Source organism: Euwallacea fornicatus, chromosome 17, assembly GCF_040115645.1.
Source record: "Euwallacea fornicatus isolate EFF26 chromosome 17, ASM4011564v1, whole genome shotgun sequence".
In the NCBI taxonomy this organism is placed as follows: Eukaryota; Metazoa; Arthropoda; class Insecta; order Coleoptera; family Curculionidae; genus Euwallacea; species Euwallacea fornicatus.
Window position 1 is genome coordinate 3,738,353 of NC_089557.1, and position 15,741 is coordinate 3,754,093.

General features: G+C 31.7%; 4 protein-coding genes across 7 annotated transcripts; 1 reads left to right on the top strand and 3 right to left on the bottom strand.

Annotated features, from left to right (window-relative positions):
* Positions 1-194: 194 nt before the first annotated feature.
* LOC136344514 (armadillo repeat-containing protein 8-like) lies at positions 195-5,323 on the bottom strand. 2 transcript variants are annotated; one of them, XM_066292058.1, is made up of 14 exons: positions 5,098-5,323; positions 4,800-5,013; positions 4,545-4,748; positions 4,375-4,491; positions 3,930-4,122; positions 3,692-3,785; positions 3,470-3,636; positions 3,197-3,417; positions 2,887-2,982; positions 2,666-2,816; positions 2,451-2,610; positions 2,263-2,394; positions 2,025-2,179; positions 195-1,760 (listed from the first exon to the last, which is right to left on the bottom strand). In XM_066292058.1, the coding sequence occupies exons 1-14, from the start codon at positions 5,131-5,133 to the stop codon at positions 1,724-1,726; spliced, it is 1,977 nt and encodes a 658-aa protein (XP_066148155.1). In that variant the 5' UTR covers positions 5,134-5,323; the 3' UTR covers positions 195-1,723. The 2 variants fall into 2 exon arrangements, with proteins under 2 accessions (XP_066148155.1, XP_066148156.1); XM_066292059.1 differs by having other exon boundaries at positions 2,025-2,167; positions 5,098-5,319.
* A 72-nt stretch (positions 5,324-5,395) lies between these two features.
* On the top strand, positions 5,396-7,102 carry LOC136344518 (adenosine 5'-monophosphoramidase HINT3-like). The gene is made up of 4 exons (XM_066292065.1): positions 5,396-5,667; positions 6,134-6,326; positions 6,625-6,818; positions 6,874-7,102. The coding sequence occupies exons 2-4, from the start codon at positions 6,134-6,136 to the stop codon at positions 6,946-6,948; spliced, it is 462 nt and encodes a 153-aa protein (XP_066148162.1). The 5' UTR covers positions 5,396-5,667; the 3' UTR covers positions 6,949-7,102.
* An 84-nt stretch (positions 7,103-7,186) lies between these two features.
* LOC136344517 (rho GTPase-activating protein 8-like) lies at positions 7,187-11,875 on the bottom strand. Of its 2 annotated transcripts, none has more exons than XM_066292064.1 (10): positions 11,584-11,875; positions 11,376-11,498; positions 10,497-10,630; positions 9,916-10,070; positions 9,665-9,863; positions 9,495-9,613; positions 9,263-9,438; positions 9,006-9,203; positions 8,849-8,955; positions 7,187-8,609 (listed from the first exon to the last, which is right to left on the bottom strand). In XM_066292064.1, exons 1-10 carry the CDS (start codon positions 11,621-11,623, stop codon positions 8,439-8,441), a joined length of 1,422 nt encoding a protein of 473 aa, XP_066148161.1. In that variant the 5' UTR covers positions 11,624-11,875; the 3' UTR covers positions 7,187-8,438. The 2 variants fall into 2 exon arrangements, with proteins under 2 accessions (XP_066148161.1, XP_066148160.1); XM_066292063.1 differs by having other exon boundaries at positions 10,497-10,648.
* Positions 11,876-12,383: 508 nt separating this feature from the next.
* Positions 12,384-14,599, bottom strand: ICA69 (islet cell autoantigen 1-like protein). 2 transcript variants are annotated; one of them, XM_066291718.1, is made up of 6 exons: positions 14,143-14,599; positions 13,915-14,088; positions 13,655-13,864; positions 13,409-13,602; positions 13,228-13,354; positions 12,384-13,154 (listed from the first exon to the last, which is right to left on the bottom strand). In XM_066291718.1, the coding sequence occupies exons 1-6, from the start codon at positions 14,367-14,369 to the stop codon at positions 12,725-12,727; spliced, it is 1,362 nt and encodes a 453-aa protein (XP_066147815.1). In that variant the 5' UTR covers positions 14,370-14,599; the 3' UTR covers positions 12,384-12,724. The 2 variants fall into 2 exon arrangements, with proteins under 2 accessions (XP_066147815.1, XP_066147816.1); XM_066291719.1 differs by having other exon boundaries at positions 13,228-13,348; positions 14,143-14,596.
* Positions 14,600-15,741: the final 1,142 nt, after the last annotated feature.

The window sequence follows — 15,741 nt, forward strand, 5'->3', positions numbered from 1 at the left end:
ACTTTAGCATGCTAATAATCATATTTACAGTTAATTTAAATCACAAAAACAAAAAAATATTACATTAGTCAATAATTTACTATTTACTATTACAACAGAGCATTTTTCAGTGAGAAGGGAACTTTCAATGAGGGGAAGAAATGAAAATGTTAAAATTTGTCCTAATACATCGTATTTTAAGTCGATATAGATCAGATTGAACATAGAACATATTCATTATCACATCATTGCTTAGAAAAACTGTAAATTTGTGGTGACAGAAATTTTCCGTTAAAGTACAGTGCGTTTTCAAAGTTGATGCCTTAAATTCAACAAGTTGTAGAATTCAAAAAACTAAGCTATTTTACCAAATATAAATTATAAAATAAACCGATGATTTTGCATAATACTGAAGTAAAGTTCCAAGAAGAGAGCCAAGTCCAGAGAGAAAGCGATTCAAGTAACTAAACCACGACCACTGGGAAATATTTACAAGTTTTATCTCCATTTAGCTATCTTTAAAAGTTTTATATTCATCCTTTATTTTGCAATATTTATGTATTTTTTTAGGTAACTCTTAAAAAAGTAACACCCTGCTACTATAAATAAAGCCTCACCTTTTGCAGCGCACTGTATACGTGCAAGTTTATATCTACCTTTTTCTTTGCTAGTGAGATGTTCAGTATGAAATTCTTGATTCTAACCTTTGACTTCTGAAACATTCATAAATTGTGTGGTGACACACTTCTTTTTTCCTACAAGGCATAAAGCTTTTAGCACAGTTATCTCTTGTGCCGTCTCCTCAAGTACTAAGTGATTTCTTACTGTCTTGTACGTATTGTACTGCGAAGTCATATTTTGGCACTGAATATAAGCACGTAGAATATCCCCTCTATGGGTCCCTAGCCCAATGTCAAATTGTGAACATTTTAACTGTTTACTAATAAGTGCATAAGCGTACTTAACATTTACAAATCATTTTCAAATTACTATATGTATTATCTACAACTATTTAAAGGAATTCAAATAGCTGTTGATTTCAAGACTACTTTCAATTTAAAAAATACAACACAGGTAAAAACGTCGGTATTTTTGTTACCGTAAAAAATCTAAAATTTTAAATTTTAGCCCATGAGGGCCCGTTGTACATCACAGGTTGTCCGTTTTTGGAACCCCATTGTTTGTTAATAAATTCATAATTGTTTCTGCACAGTAGAAAAAGCAATCAATAACTTGGTTTGATAATTTTCTGCGAATAAAAATTTCAACTGTAAAGCTGGAGTTTCATCTAAAAAAAGAAAATAAAACCATTGAAAAATATTATTTAGTAGGATGACCCTACATCTCTCCTATTAATTCTGTGAATCATAGAATGATTACTAAAGATATTAACATTCAATATAATTTATTAGTTAACAAATATAAACAGCATATGAATCTAAAAAGCATGAAGATGTATTTGAATTCGGCGGATGTTAGTTTTATTTAAGGTTTACTCTATTGATGAACTATAAGAATATTTACGGCCCCATATCTCTAAAATTACCGATATCATAATGTTGGGGATCGAAAAACGAGCGCCCTGTGTTATAATTTTAACTATAATGATAATTGTATAACTGGAGTTTAATTGATCGTTATTAAGGGGTCTAAAATCATTTCCTAGAAGTGTTTTTCCTACAATACAATTTTTGGCAGTACGTTGATAATATCATTTGTTTTCCATCAATAACACCTGAAGGTTTTAGACGTCCGTAAAGTTCGATAAAGTTGATTTTACCCTAAAAAAAAACAAAAAATATTATACTTACGTTTCTTATTATAACAGTCTTTAATCACGGGCGATCATTTTTTAATTGAATAGTGCCCTTAATTTTAAGGAACGAAAAATTGGTAATTCGTCCACAAGTTGCAATTTGCACAGATCCTAAGTAAATTAATTACACTTACCATGTTACCATATCTTAACTTCTTTACAACTCACTTCTTAATAATATAAACAATATTAAGTATTTCTAAAAACAAGCACTTACAACCACCCTTACCTATTAAATAATATCGTGTCGGAGGTTCCCATCAGTTGCTGTAGTATATTGACCACGCCCAATTCTCTTAATTTCAATTGCCGTTCAGTAGCTCCAGGCTCACCTTTCCTCGACAAATTTCCAATACAAAAAACTGCCGATTCCTGCAAAATACTCTAAGCTTTACCGAAGTAACTAATCTAAGATCATGGATTTAATGTTCTACACTTGTAGTGACGATAAAATATGGAAAAAATACCTGCAAGCATGGAGCTGAATGAGTCATATAGTCAATTAGTTTACTGAGTATGTCTTTATTGGACATTATGCTGTCCTTCGTCCGCTCTCCGTCGGCTATATTAGAAAGGATTAAGAGAGCTTGTTCTTTGACCTAAAAAATAAAATTAAATAATCTGTAAAAATAGTATTTTAAAGCAAAACATGTACTTCAGGTGAATGTGTTCCATCCAAAACTACCATGACACCTTGAATTACTTGCGTCCCGTGTAGCGCCATCATTGTATCGGTATGAGATCGCGGAGATACAAGGTTTCTTAAAAGACCTAGGGTTTTCATTAAAACGCCCGGATCTGAGTCTGCCAGTAGCCTAATTAAGCAAATATGTTTAAACTCCATTACATAGTCATGAATTTTCATGCAACCTGAATATTTGGTCTGTACCCAAAGTGGTTAATATTTGACTTTTCACTCGTTGTTCTGCTTGAAAGGCCAAATTCATTAAAGCCCACACGCCGTTCAGGCGCAAGGCCGGATGAGGTGAGTTAGTGAGATTGACTAGAAGTTGAATTGCTCCTAAAACACAAAATTGCCATTCTGATTGCCACTCCAAGAAGACACTTGAATGAAGCAGAAAAGCTCACACCTTGTTGGATAATGGGTTCCTTGGCAGGTGAAAACTCAAGCAATAAATTGCAAAGAGTTGATGACGCTGCGAGCAACAATTCGGGACTGGGATCATCTGGAAAAACGTAACCCTGAGCCAAAGCTTTGAATAAAGAATGGTCTGAATAAAATGGTATTTCTTTGGCTAAATCGTCAAATAATTGTACTGTAGCTACTTAAAACATTGAAGTATATCGCGTATTTGGAAATAAAGAGCAAATTTTAAACTTACTTTAAACAAAATTTTTCAATAATTTTATGATTCAAAATATGCTAAACCAATACCTTACCTAATAATAGTGACATCAAAGGCCGCCATACTGAATGGTCTTGAAACGTAGTTCTCAGTTGCTGAACCGATCTACTTAATGAATGCAGACACCGAACAGAAGCTAAGTTTATTTCCTTATTGCTGTCAGTCAATCCTTCTACTACTTGCTCCATTAAACATTTTGTATCTATAATGCGCTTCCTAATGTCCTCATCATTAGCACCCAATGACGCAAATGCCCTAAATACCTTTTATACAGACTTAATGTATTTTTTTATAATACTAAATTTACCTGAACGCAGCTGTTCTAGCCGCAACGCTTGAACAAGCCAACAAATCCACTAACGCGCCTACTAACTGATTGCTTATGGCAGCAATTTGCTGCAGATTGCTGTCCACCTCTGTTAAATAGGCCAAAGTTTCTGCAGCTACTGATCTCTGTGCTTCTGGGTGCTCAACCTATAGAATACAAACTTAGCAGGACCTGTTATATAAACAATTAGGAGCTTCTTACTTGGCAAAGCCTCACCAAACAGGGCAAAGTTTTGTAAGTTATTATGGGATCAAATGCAGAGATAGCTCCTGCTCTGTGCAGGTTTGTCAAGCATCTGGAATTGCAAACGCATTGGTGTTGACGGAGAGAGAAACAAAAAGTATATACACGTTAAAATTCAAATTATCACATTGGAATTTACCAAAAACCAAGCACAAGTATGAGTGAACATAAAATAAGGTATAAAATTGAAACTGACCTGGCAGCTTCTAATTGCATCTCAATTGGTTTATCCCTTGAAATCATAACCGAAAGATATGTAATAATTTTAATATCTCGGTATGAAGTTGAGCCAACTTCTTGGGCTACTGTAGTATTATTGAAACACAGAGATGCGAGACATGTGGCCGCTGGGATTCTTACTGAAGGATTTTCGACTGATAGCAGCGAAGCTGATCAAATGCAAAAATATACATTTTTTAAATTAATATTATGTTATTAGTGTGGTAAGAAGGTTATCACTGAATATGAAGAAAATTTGCAGGCCAAGCCAATAAATTTAGATTTACAATCACTTGAGGGCAGCAATAACCAACTACCACACATAATTTTTACAATATTTTATCTCCAAATCTATCAATTTCATGAAATTATTCACTCTTTGAGGTTGCCCCACAATATAATAATACACTATTATAACTCACCTAGCAAGGTCGGAACACCTATTAAACATAAGTTATTCTGTTCCTTAGTAGTCTTGCAAGCTGATGTTAAAATTGTGGCCACACATGACTGCCTTAGCAAAGATTCTGATGGACTTGCTACAAATCTCAATAAAAATGTGTTCAATCAAGCCACTGCAATAAAAGGTTACCCAAAAGCAGCAACTTCTGTGTATCCTTTATATCAAATTTAGAATTGATCGGATGATGTTCTTGATTAGCCAATGTTCTCAAACAACAAAGACAGGCATCTATCAACTTTGGTTCATCTTCATTAAGCACTTCCAAAAGAGTTTGGACTATACTTGAGTTGATTAACAACTCTACATGATCATCTGTTCCTTTCGCTAGTGAACCTATATGGAAAATAAATTACAAGTCCTTAAATCATTCTTTTTAAGCCTCACCTATGGTAACTGTTGCCTCTATTCGTACATCAGTTTTTGTATTCTTTTCCTTTAATAGATAGATTAGTCTAGGAACTATGCCCTGTGCAATAACACTCTGCTTCTGTCGATTTGACCCAATCACAGAATTTTTAATACATATAATGGAAGTTAGGCATTTACTGGCATCCTGGGAATACAAGTCGTCAATGTACGAGCGGGAGCTTTCTACCGTCTAGAAATAATAATTATATGACTATTGTGTGGTGGTTTTGCAATAAAAATATAAGGATTGAGGTTATCCAAAAGTTAAACTTACCATGAAAGCGGTAAACGGTTGCATGTTGTATAGCATGAATAGGCAAATGGTCTGTTCTAAATTTACACAAAATTACACGGTAAGGGTGCTCGATTTTGACTAGTTTTAAGGTTTAAGTTCAGATTATAATTTCGTAATGCGTAAATTAGCGGTATTTTACAGGTATTTCCGCCGAATTCGAAAAGTCGCTTCGTTCTTTACTTTATTCCCTTCACCCTCCTCCCGACAGGCTTACTTCATTTGTCATTTCAATTTCACACCACAATTCGTCAGTGTTGTCTATTTTAATCTTGAAATGTAAAAGTCGATGTTTTATATTCAGAGATTTTAATACATTTTCATTATTATGTAAAAGTAGGAAATGTGACAGCGCCGGAGTTAAAACAATAATCGGCCATCTTGTGCGTTTTCTCTTAAGCGTTAATTTATAGTCACCGATTTTGTTTGAGTTGCCCCATTCTTGTCCTTTTTTTATGAGGCACGCATAGAGCGAAATAAAAATGTAATATCATCGACCCATGCTAAAAGATACTTTGGACATTGATTAGTTGTTTCGTCAAAAAACTCAAGGTAATATTTGTTTTGTCTATTATGTCAGAGCCACAACACGCAGTAACGGTAAAATTTAGCAAATACTTATACTTAAATACTGGTTAATTTTAATATATCTTCTACTGCAAATCCATTTATGGCATCAATGAATCTGTAACAATAAATTTACAATCTTCAAAAAAGACCATTCAGAACTATATTAAAGTATCATTCAGAGAGCTCTTTCAATATGCAATACGTGATAAGGGATAATGCTAGAAGTAAACAAAATTCCTTATTAGAATTGGACTTTGAATAATGCTTCAGGCTTTCACCCTTAAAACAATTTGAAGTGTAATATAGAAAAAATACAATATTAAGAAACAACTACACATAAAAAAGATTTAAACATCCTCATTTGATGGAGAACAGATGAAACTTTGATGAGTCCACATTTCTTGATCAAAATATTTATTATTAGTTCACATAAAATGTTTTATTCTAGATGTCTGCCAATGTAAACTGTATTTTTTGCAAAATTACTCAGGGAAATGCTCCTGCAGACATTAAATTTGAAAACGCTGAAATAATTATTTTCAAAGATATTAATCCAGCAGCTGAACACCATTATCTGGCAATACCAAAAGAACATATAGTGAATGTTAACAGTTTGAACACACCTGATCATGAAGGATTGTGTAAGTAGCTCCTAAGATAAAAGAGGTCTCTAAAATGTTGAAATCAGGCTCATATGAAATGGATTAAATATGTTTTACTAATACTATATTATTTTCAAATTGTTACAGCCAATTCTTAAGTTGGGTTAAGAATTACAACTGATCAATGAAGAAATTTAATAAACTTAGCCTTACAAAAGTTATCTGCTTTCAGAAACAAATTAATTTACACATTATTATAACATCATCTTGTTTCTCCTCCCAATAATTCATATTTTTGTCTTAAAATGACAGGTAAGGCAGTTTCCAATATTTTCAGTAGAACAATTAATATCTAAAGGAAAGAAAGTAATTCAAGAACAGGGCGGAAATATAAATGATTTGAGACTAGGGTTTCACTTACCCCCTTTTAACACTGTTGATCACTTGCATTTGCATTTAATTTCTCCAGCCAGCAGTATGTCACTCTTGCATAGAATAATGTTTATGGTCAATTCATGGTCGTTTGCTACAGTAAGTAATATAATGTTGTCTTAAGAATGCAATCAATTTTTTTTTTTATTTATAGGCAGAACAAATCCAGAAAAAATTGCATAAACTTATTGAGCAGGTAGAAGTCAGTCAAATTAACAATAAATTGTAATATTTAAATTTTGGGTGTATTATATTATCAAGTGAGTGTAGATAAAATTATACTTAAATGTTATTTGTTTAGTATGGCATGGTTGTTTATTATATTATAATTGGTAGTGATATGTGATATTTTATGGCAAATAAATAAAATTGATCATTTATTATTAAGATTTTAATTGTAAATTAATGGAATCTGTGCCTTAATGAGATTCTTTGAAAACATAAGGATAGGGAATAAAACCAAAATATGTATTGGACTCTTTTATTAAATGTTAAATAAAAACAACGTGTTACTAAAACAAAGATAATAGTAGTACAAAAATAGAATTAGAATGGAATATTAAATGACTGTAAACATCTGCAGTTAATACTGAGATTATAATCACCACCTTTCTACTGGAAAATAAATGCACAATATACAAAAAAGCAAATGGTACAACAAAATTACGTTATGAAAGTCATACACCGAAGTTCCTTTTGATACCAATCCATGAAGAACAATATATTTTCTTTGGTATTATGACTATGTTTTAGTAGTTATTATCCATAATTAAATTAGTAAAATGTAATTAGCACCGGGATGAAATGTCCAATGACGTTTCACATGACCATCCTAATGCTATACAATCTACTCTATTTTTTAATCCCTAAAATTATGCCTATTTAATTAAGTCTTTGTGTATGTACGTTTACGTTTTATAAAAATTTGTATATCCTAACATTCGATTAATATGGGTAAGGCGCCTTTTATAGAAGCTCCTTGTAAAACAAAACCTTATCACAAAAGACACTGTATTGTTGTTTTTCTTCAAAACGTACAGTAAATAGTTTCTGGTCATGTTGGAAGTCGCAAGGCAACTTAAAGGGGACAAGAATTTGAATAAATTGCATGAAATGTATCCCCTAAACAGCTGTATAACTGGACGATTAGTTATGATTATATTATGACAAAATATTGTTTCTTATACATTCTATTCAATCGTTTTATGGCAAACAAACATATTAATGGATTGGGAAATGTGTATGGCAACAAACTTCTGGAAGCAAATTTTCAGGAATTTATGAAAATCACATATCTATTATGATTGTTAATGGGATTTGTAGAAAAAATGCTCAAAGAGGAGGCGATAACTACCAAAGATGGGAATGTCTTTTCTTGTAAATGTAGGTTACCTGCCCCAAATATAAAATGTGTTAAATTCTGGAGAATATATAGTACATAATAGAGATAAAAATATATTACTATACAATATATTCATATAATAATCTACTGTAGCTTACCATTCATGCTTCTATTCAAACATGGAGTGTTAATAATGCATTTTTATATAATTTACCAATTGGACAAAAGAGATGCTACTAACAGTCTATATAAAGATCTCTATTATTACATCTTTTGCTGTTACCGTGAAAAACCGAAAATAACAGCAAAATATACTAAATCTTAAGCATTTGACTTTTGAGAAAAATTAATAATTGCCTGGACAGAAACGAAGAGAATTAAATCATAAAAATTTGATTGTGGTGCTGCAAAAGGAAATGCGTAAACATGTTTATAGGTCCAATCGCAGCTAAAGACATGGAAACTAATTCAGACCATACCAGGTTCGGTCCAAATACGACAGCTAAATTTTGTGCGTTCATTTTATTCAAGTCAGATCGCTCCATTACCTATAACAATTAATTAACTAAAATTCATACACAGATGGATGATCATAAATCAACAACATATGTTACTCAAAATTTGCAAATACATAACACAGAAATGGAAAAAAAATTCTATTGATTTCTTCACCAGTTTATTTTTAAAATTTACTCATAGCTTAATTTGCATATGAATTATAGTAATAACTCGTATTGCGAAAATCGTAAGTCAATAAACTGGCGTCACCAGCTAAGTCCGTACTTACCCTAGATAGGAAGCTAATGATATATTTCAAAATTTTATAGTTATCTTCTGGTAACTTTTCCATTACTAAAATTGAAACATTCCTCAACTGCTCGTCTTTGCTCCAACCTAAAATAAAAAATTACCATCTTTAACTCAAGAAATATATTAAAACTAACTTTGAAATTGCATAATTTCGTCGTAGAGAGCATAAGTTAATAGAGGCTCTTTCAACTCCCTGAGAAACTTCTTTAGCAAAACCGCCGCTTCGTGAGGATCCTCGAATGTTAAGCTGTGACCGGAATTGGCAATTTCTTTCAATTGTCGAACTTTACTGGCATTAGCCGACCTTCTAAATATCCCTTCAGTTTCTAGAGCTAGTCAAACACAAGAATATAATCTTCCAATTTTCCCTATTATGATCTATGCAAATTACCATCAGGTTGCTCTAAATATTCCACACATTGCTTTACTACTGGAGGAATAGTCATGTGATAGTTTTCTTTAATGAATTCCACCGTAACGCCGAATTGCTGAGTTGGTAGCGCTGGCTGAGACAGTGAATCTACTTCACTGGGAATTGGCAAGTTTCCGTTTATTCTTTGATCATATCTGACAAGAAAACCTAGGCGTAACACAAGATATTTCTGAATTTAAACCACTCTTACTCTATAACTTCACTGGGGATATCTAACTTGTTTATAGGTACTACCTCATTGAGATCCTTGAGGCTGTGTAAGTAATTAATCTTTTTTCCAAACTTGGCACTAATCAAAGGTCTAAAAATCTACCAAACAAAAATAAATACACATTTAGATTATATTATTATATATGTTACCTGTGAAACAAACTTTAAAAAGCTGGTGGGGTGTATCAGGTACAAGGATTTAAGGTTCTTTTTATAATTCCTATCAAAAGCTTTATAAGCTTGAACTAACCAACCCAAACTAGGCTTATTTTTACTGGTTAAACCATAGTGAAAGTATATCAGGCTGTAATCCTGCTTTACATATGACTCCAAGGTGTATTTCAGGTAGCTGGAAGAAGCAATAGCTCGACCCGCTGAGACTTACAGCATTTAGGACTTACTTTAGAAGTAAACCATGATCAATTTCTTTGGCTGGCGGCAGCCTAGAGGCATATAGTACTATAACTTTCCGTCCGACAGAATCATCTCCCTTTACATCGACAATGTTGTATTTTGCAATTCCACTAAACTGTTCTGAAGCTGAGTCCTCACCTACCTTTGAAAATCTCATTATTGGGGTAAAATTGTTTGCTAAACTGGGTGATTTTGGATTACACACTAACATACTCAGGAGTGAATATATTTATAAGTAGTAATAATCATTTCATCTTGTATATTTAGGCTTCAAGTAAATTATTCTATTCATTAATCCAATGATTTTCAATTAATCTGAAATTGACATTATCTTCCTTTGAATAAAACGAAAATGGAAAAATCTATTTCTACATCATATTTTTCTTGTTAAAGATAGCAATGTCTACACCATTGGCATATAAGTTACTATTTAATAAAAATTAAGATCATCAATAATAAAATGTAAATGAAAGGTAATATTTACCACATTGATTAATTAATTAGAAATTTTTGATTATTTTATTATCTTATTGGAAAATAGTAAGTGAAGATGTGGAGAACCTCTTACCTCTGGGTACGACGACGTCGTAAATATTAAACTGTCGAAGTTCTCATCGCGAGCATCCGCTAGCTCTTCTTCATAATTTTCATCCGTAAATTCAGCAACTGGTGAAGTTCCCATGGTCATCACTCCATTTGATTCTATGTGTATGAAATCAGCTGCAAATATTTTTTTTTTCCGAATTTCGACTAACCAAATCAAGAACAAATATTTAACAAGGAGATTTTATTATTAAGTAATCCATTCAATTTGTGTTTTCATATTAGATTGTAAACAAATTTATACATTAAAGATTTGGATCATGCCGATGATTTGATTGATTAATGATTATTTAATAGACAATTTCTATGGGACAAGGATAATTCTTTTTTTATAAATACCAACAATACTCTGACCATATTAGTCACAAATCATTTTCAGGACTATTAAGGGTATTAATGCATTTAAGTTTATGGATATAACACTAATTTTCAAGTCACAGGCTAACACTAATTAATCCTAATGAAGAACTTAAGGAATTGTTTATATATAAAATTGAACAATTTTCAAACTGCAATTACTCTAAACTAGAAATAGATGTTGTATTTGCACGTTAGCTTGTTTATATCAGTAATGTTTAGAAGAAAATGGATCTGCATAAATTTTTAAATAACTATACTTGTGCTCACCAGAAATTACTTAATAATAAATATGAAATACCTATACAGTATAGACCAAATTAAGAGTACTTTTATGGGTATCTTGAAAACTTTACCAATTCTTATACATTATGCTATGTATTATGCTCTGCATAATACTAACATAGAACTATAAGTCTCTTACCTACATAATTTGAGAGACTACATCAATAACAAAATTATGAATAAAAGTAGTGTTGGAACTTACCTGATATTGAACCAGAATTAGGCGTTTGTTGCAATTCGGAATCATCAAATTCGAGATTAGGTTCATAATCATGGTAGTCTGATAAACTTGGATAGGGCTCTTCATTATCTCCTACATTGCTCACTGATAAGAATTTATTTGATAACATAATGTAAAGCATATATTTAGGTTTTAAATATAATTAGAATCACGCTTAGATTAGATTTACCTGGACCACTTTTCGTAGGACTCAGCTTTGCAGTATCCATCTTAATTAAGAAATAATCTTTTAAAGAATGCGAATTGTAAACATTTCAAACACACCCAAACGTGGGAAGCGGTTTTAGGACTTTTCTGGCTTCTACCAAATACAAATCAATTTACGAGATTAGAGTTATGTTATTGTACAATAATTAATTGAAATTATGACGTTGTTTGAAAATATTAATTTGCTTAAAAAATTATACCTTTTTTGTTTATCTTTTTGTTTTCAATTTTTTTGGTGACGTTCTTTAAAAATGGCGTAAACGGTAAACGTCAAAAATTAATGTTTTCATTTTCATCACAAGTAATCCATGTGCATGGTTGAGCATTATTTAAAGTTACAACATAAGAACGCAATAATTGTCTAAAATATCTAAAACTATTTATTTCTTACGTGTTGCTGTAATTATAAATTCTACTATTACTAGTATACGTTATATTGTAAATGCACAAAAAATACTTTACTCAACTGCATAATTTAAATTTTCCAAAAGGTGGAACAAATAAGCTTTTCAACAATTTCATTCTAGATCCTATGAAGAATGGGGTTACACGACTATTTATTAGACATTTTTAACACTTTACCTACTTGTAAATGCAATTTTTATCAGCTCTACATATTTACTTAACTTTATTGCACCATGTAGGTACGCAGATATTTATGTAAATTTATAAATAATGTAAGTTTCATTACCTGTTATCAATTTTGTTCTAACCTTTATTTAGGGCAGAAAATTACTTGAAATTTAATTAAAACTTTGAATATTGCAATGTTATATAGATTTATTTATTTACGTAAATATTTAAAATACGCTAGTTATAATAATCATTAATAATAGCCTAATCTTTGGAAAAACACAAAAGTGTGAGATTATCAATGAGACTAGTTTTGACACTAAAATGCAACTAAAACAAAAAAATAAACGAATCAGACTAGAAGCGCGATAAAAAATTATTTTAAGGACAACACAATAATAGATTAATAATGGAATGTATTCCAACTTCTCCATCAATCTAAACCTACTCTAAAACAAAATAATACTTTAGTGTAGCTTCTTAAAAAAACTAATTTATCTCAGCACAACAAACACGGAAAAACAATGCATTTACGCCCTATCCCCGGCTACATTATTCTCCATAACTCCACTAGACAGGGGATCCAACTCAGCAAACAGACTCAACCATGACATCTGACTCTCTGCCTTTCCTGCACTTTTATTCAAAGAAACCTTACTCTTACCGATTTTATCTATTTTTGTGATACCACCATCAGTTTTAGAACTTTCAAAATCTTCCAAGGATCCTAAATCTAATCCACTGCTATTTTGCATTAAATGGGAAGGCATAAAACTGGCTGTGTTTTCTAAAAGGTCAGATAGAATGTCAGTGGGGAAAGAAAGATCAAGATCTAGTAAAGCTGAGCTTGGTTTTAAGTCAGTTGATTCATTTTTAATGGGTGAGGTTGGCAGAGGTGGTGGAGCAAAATCATTGCCTAATAAATTGGAAGTTGATTGTTCACATTCTTCTGAAGTTTCTCTAAATAAATATTAATGATATAAAATGATATCTTCAAAATCTCAAATGCATGAGCTTTAATTGATATACTCACTTCCTCTCTTTCCGTGTCTCATCTGTTTTCATTTGTTTGTCCTCTTTGTCAGTATACTCAGCATTGAAGAATGTTTTCCTGTCTTTATCCTCAAAGAAGTCAGCACCATTTTTATCCTCAACTATCCCTAACAAAAATAAGATCTAATTTCTTTATATATATACATATATATATAACTTACCTTGACTAACATCAGTAATAACTTTTTCCTTATCACCTTTTGGATTTTCATTTAACTCAGACACTACACTAAAATCATAAGGCTCCACTTTTTGCAATTTTGTGGCTGCCAATGTTAAAGTTTCTAATGCTTTTGTGGCAAACAAGTGCAATGCTTTTTGATAAGGTACAAGAGCATGAGAAAACATATTGCACCTATAAATATTTATTTAATTGAATAAATATTAAGTCTCAAATATAATACTACCGGGCAGCTGCCAATAAATCAACCTTCTGCAAGCAGGCCAAGGTATATCTATCAAACTTAGTTTTGGAAGTTTTCACATAAGACTGAGCTTTCCTAAAATTTTCCAAACCATGACCAGTATCAGGGTCCAGTTGGCTAGAAGCAGACTTCATCCAACTTAAAGCAGCTCTATATTCTGTCCTTGCTTTTTCCATTTCAGTCACAGTGACTCTATAAATGAGTATTTTTACAATGTACTATAGTGGATATTGTATAGTTACCTTGTGTCTGTGATTGCACGAGCTCTAAAAGTTTCTACCTCATGGTGCAATCTTACTAAAGGGGGTCTGACAGTTAAACGCTGGTGTCCTGTATAAGCTAGAGCTTTTCCAGCTGTAGTCATAAGTTGACCTGCATTGGCGTTCTTTTCACTTTTGCCGCACTCTTTCAAGTATCTATGAAGTATTTTACCCATTATTTACTTTTTTTTTTTTAGATATGAATCCTACCTTCCTAATGCATTTTCTTCTTGTGCCAAGTAGCACAGTCTTTCTTGGTACAAGTCAATAACTCGTTGCAGTTGCAAACAACTTTCGTTTACTGATTTAAAAAGCTCTAGTTTGGCATCCAATTCTGCATCAGAAGAGATTATACATTCGTCCTCCTTACCACCTAATTTTCTCAAAACGCTTTTTTTGGTGAGCCAGTACTGGTGCTGCATATTGTTAGGTAGCATTGCAGACACGTTTTTAATGTTTTAATTAGTACACTCGCTTATAAGTTAAATTAATCAATACATTTTTAAATTAGTATATCTCGTATGACAACAAAGAGAAAAGAGAACCACGTCGGACTTAATGAACGACGCACCCAATCGCAGAATTGACAGAGTGGCACACGTCATTGTCATTAGCTGTTTAATTCTTATTTTTCATTAAATAGATTTTGTTGGGGTACACTTTATGAATGTATGATGTTTTAACTTCTTAACTATTATAAGTTGTTCGGTTACCCTTTAACAAGGTTCTGTTAAAGTTACACATTTAATGTAGTATTGATTCTGTATCGGTTGTCCATGTATCGCTAAACTTAACGTGCTCAACATAAGTAAGAAAATATGACAAATCCTTGTTACTCTTGGTGGTATATATTTTGAAGCAATAGTCCAAATTTAATATAATACTATTTCTATTTTCTTTATGAAGCGCCACTTATTTTTGTTTTAACTTTCTTAATGCTTAAAATTGGGTTTGATATATAAGTAATTCTTAAATGAAAGGAAACATTTTATTTCTCTTTTTTTACTCTTATAACATTAGGCTATTGGATATATTTCGAGTGTGATGGGTTATGATAATGGCTTTGTCTTTGTTAAAATCGACAATCTTGTTTCTTAGTACTTTCTAGCCAACAATATCTATTACAAATGTTAGGTATCTATTTGGAATTTTCTAACTTTTGGTTTATAATGGACTCTTATATTAAATTTCTACAAGTTTTACAGAGCAGTTCATTTAGTTCAGCTGGCTGAATATTATAGTAATAATATACTTTAATATTATTATAGTAATAACAATACTTTAATGAATGAGATAGCAAGAACAGATGGATTCATTGTTGGAAAAATTTACAAGCCAAATAGACAATTAAACCATCTATTTAAAACAATATGTCCATGATACATGTAAAATTATTGTACACAATAATAAACATCCTAAAAACATCTATGGAATTCCCATTCAATACTCTTGATCATTAGGTTGAAATTAGGCACTCTTGACATATTCAAAAGTGTAAACAGTCATTAGTTTTTTTTTGGAGAAACATTTTTGCCTTCACAGTTTTGACCAACCAAACATTTTTATTTAAATAAAATTAAAGAAAAATTAAATTCAAATACAAGATCTCTGAAATGAAATAAACAAACCTTTTGGAGTTATTGAGTACTTTGTCCCATGTACTTCTCGATGGGTTCATACTTCCAGGCAGTTTCTTTCAAATAATCCAGTTCTTTTCGAAGAACTTTTAACCTATTTACATGTAGTTGTTCTTGGCAAGTCTCTTGATTTGTGTTTACAATCTCAAATAATTTTGCGTTCTTCATAGTT

What these genes read in the sequence shown, in the direction of transcription:
- LOC136344514 (XM_066292058.1), bottom strand. Translation starts at nt 5,133, where the DNA reads ATGCTATACAACATGCAACCGTTTACCGCTTTCATG. An exon ending in ACAGAAGTTGCTGCTTTTGG is followed by an intron (nt 4,492 to 4,544) that starts GTAACCTTTTAT and finishes TGAGATTTGTAG; the next exon opens with CAAGTCCATCAGAATCTTTG. An exon ending in GACACGATATTATTTAATAG is followed by an intron (nt 1,761 to 2,024) that starts GTAAGGGTGGTT and finishes GTTTTTTTTTAG; the next exon opens with GGTAAAATCAACTTTATCGA.
- LOC136344518 (XM_066292065.1), top strand. Translation starts at nt 6,134, where the DNA reads ATGTCTGCCAATGTAAACTGTATTTTTTGCAAAATTACTCAGGGAAAT. An exon ending in ACCTGATCATGAAGGATTGT is followed by an intron (nt 6,327 to 6,624) that starts GTAAGTAGCTCC and finishes CAATATTTTCAG; the next exon opens with TAGAACAATTAATATCTAAA. An exon ending in ATTCATGGTCGTTTGCTACA is followed by an intron (nt 6,819 to 6,873) that starts GTAAGTAATATA and finishes TTTTATTTATAG; the next exon opens with GCAGAACAAATCCAGAAAAA.
- LOC136344517 (XM_066292063.1), bottom strand. Translation starts at nt 11,623, where the DNA reads ATGGATACTGCAAAGCTGAGTCCTACGAAAAGTGGTCCAG. An exon ending in TCCTACGAAAAGTGGTCCAG is followed by an intron (nt 11,499 to 11,583) that starts GTAAATCTAATC and finishes AATTCTTATCAG; the next exon opens with TGAGCAATGTAGGAGATAAT. An exon ending in ATCCCCAGTGAAGTTATAGA is followed by an intron (nt 9,439 to 9,494) that starts GTAAGAGTGGTT and finishes TTTTCTTGTCAG; the next exon opens with ATATGATCAAAGAATAAACG.
- ICA69 (XM_066291718.1), bottom strand. Translation starts at nt 14,369, where the DNA reads ATGCTACCTAACAATATGCAGCACCAGTACTGGCTCACCAAAAAAAGC. An exon ending in CGTGCAATCACAGACACAAG is followed by an intron (nt 13,865 to 13,914) that starts GTAACTATACAA and finishes ACTCATTTATAG; the next exon opens with AGTCACTGTGACTGAAATGG. An exon ending in TATTACTGATGTTAGTCAAG is followed by an intron (nt 13,355 to 13,408) that starts GTAAGTTATATA and finishes TATTTTTGTTAG; the next exon opens with GGATAGTTGAGGATAAAAAT.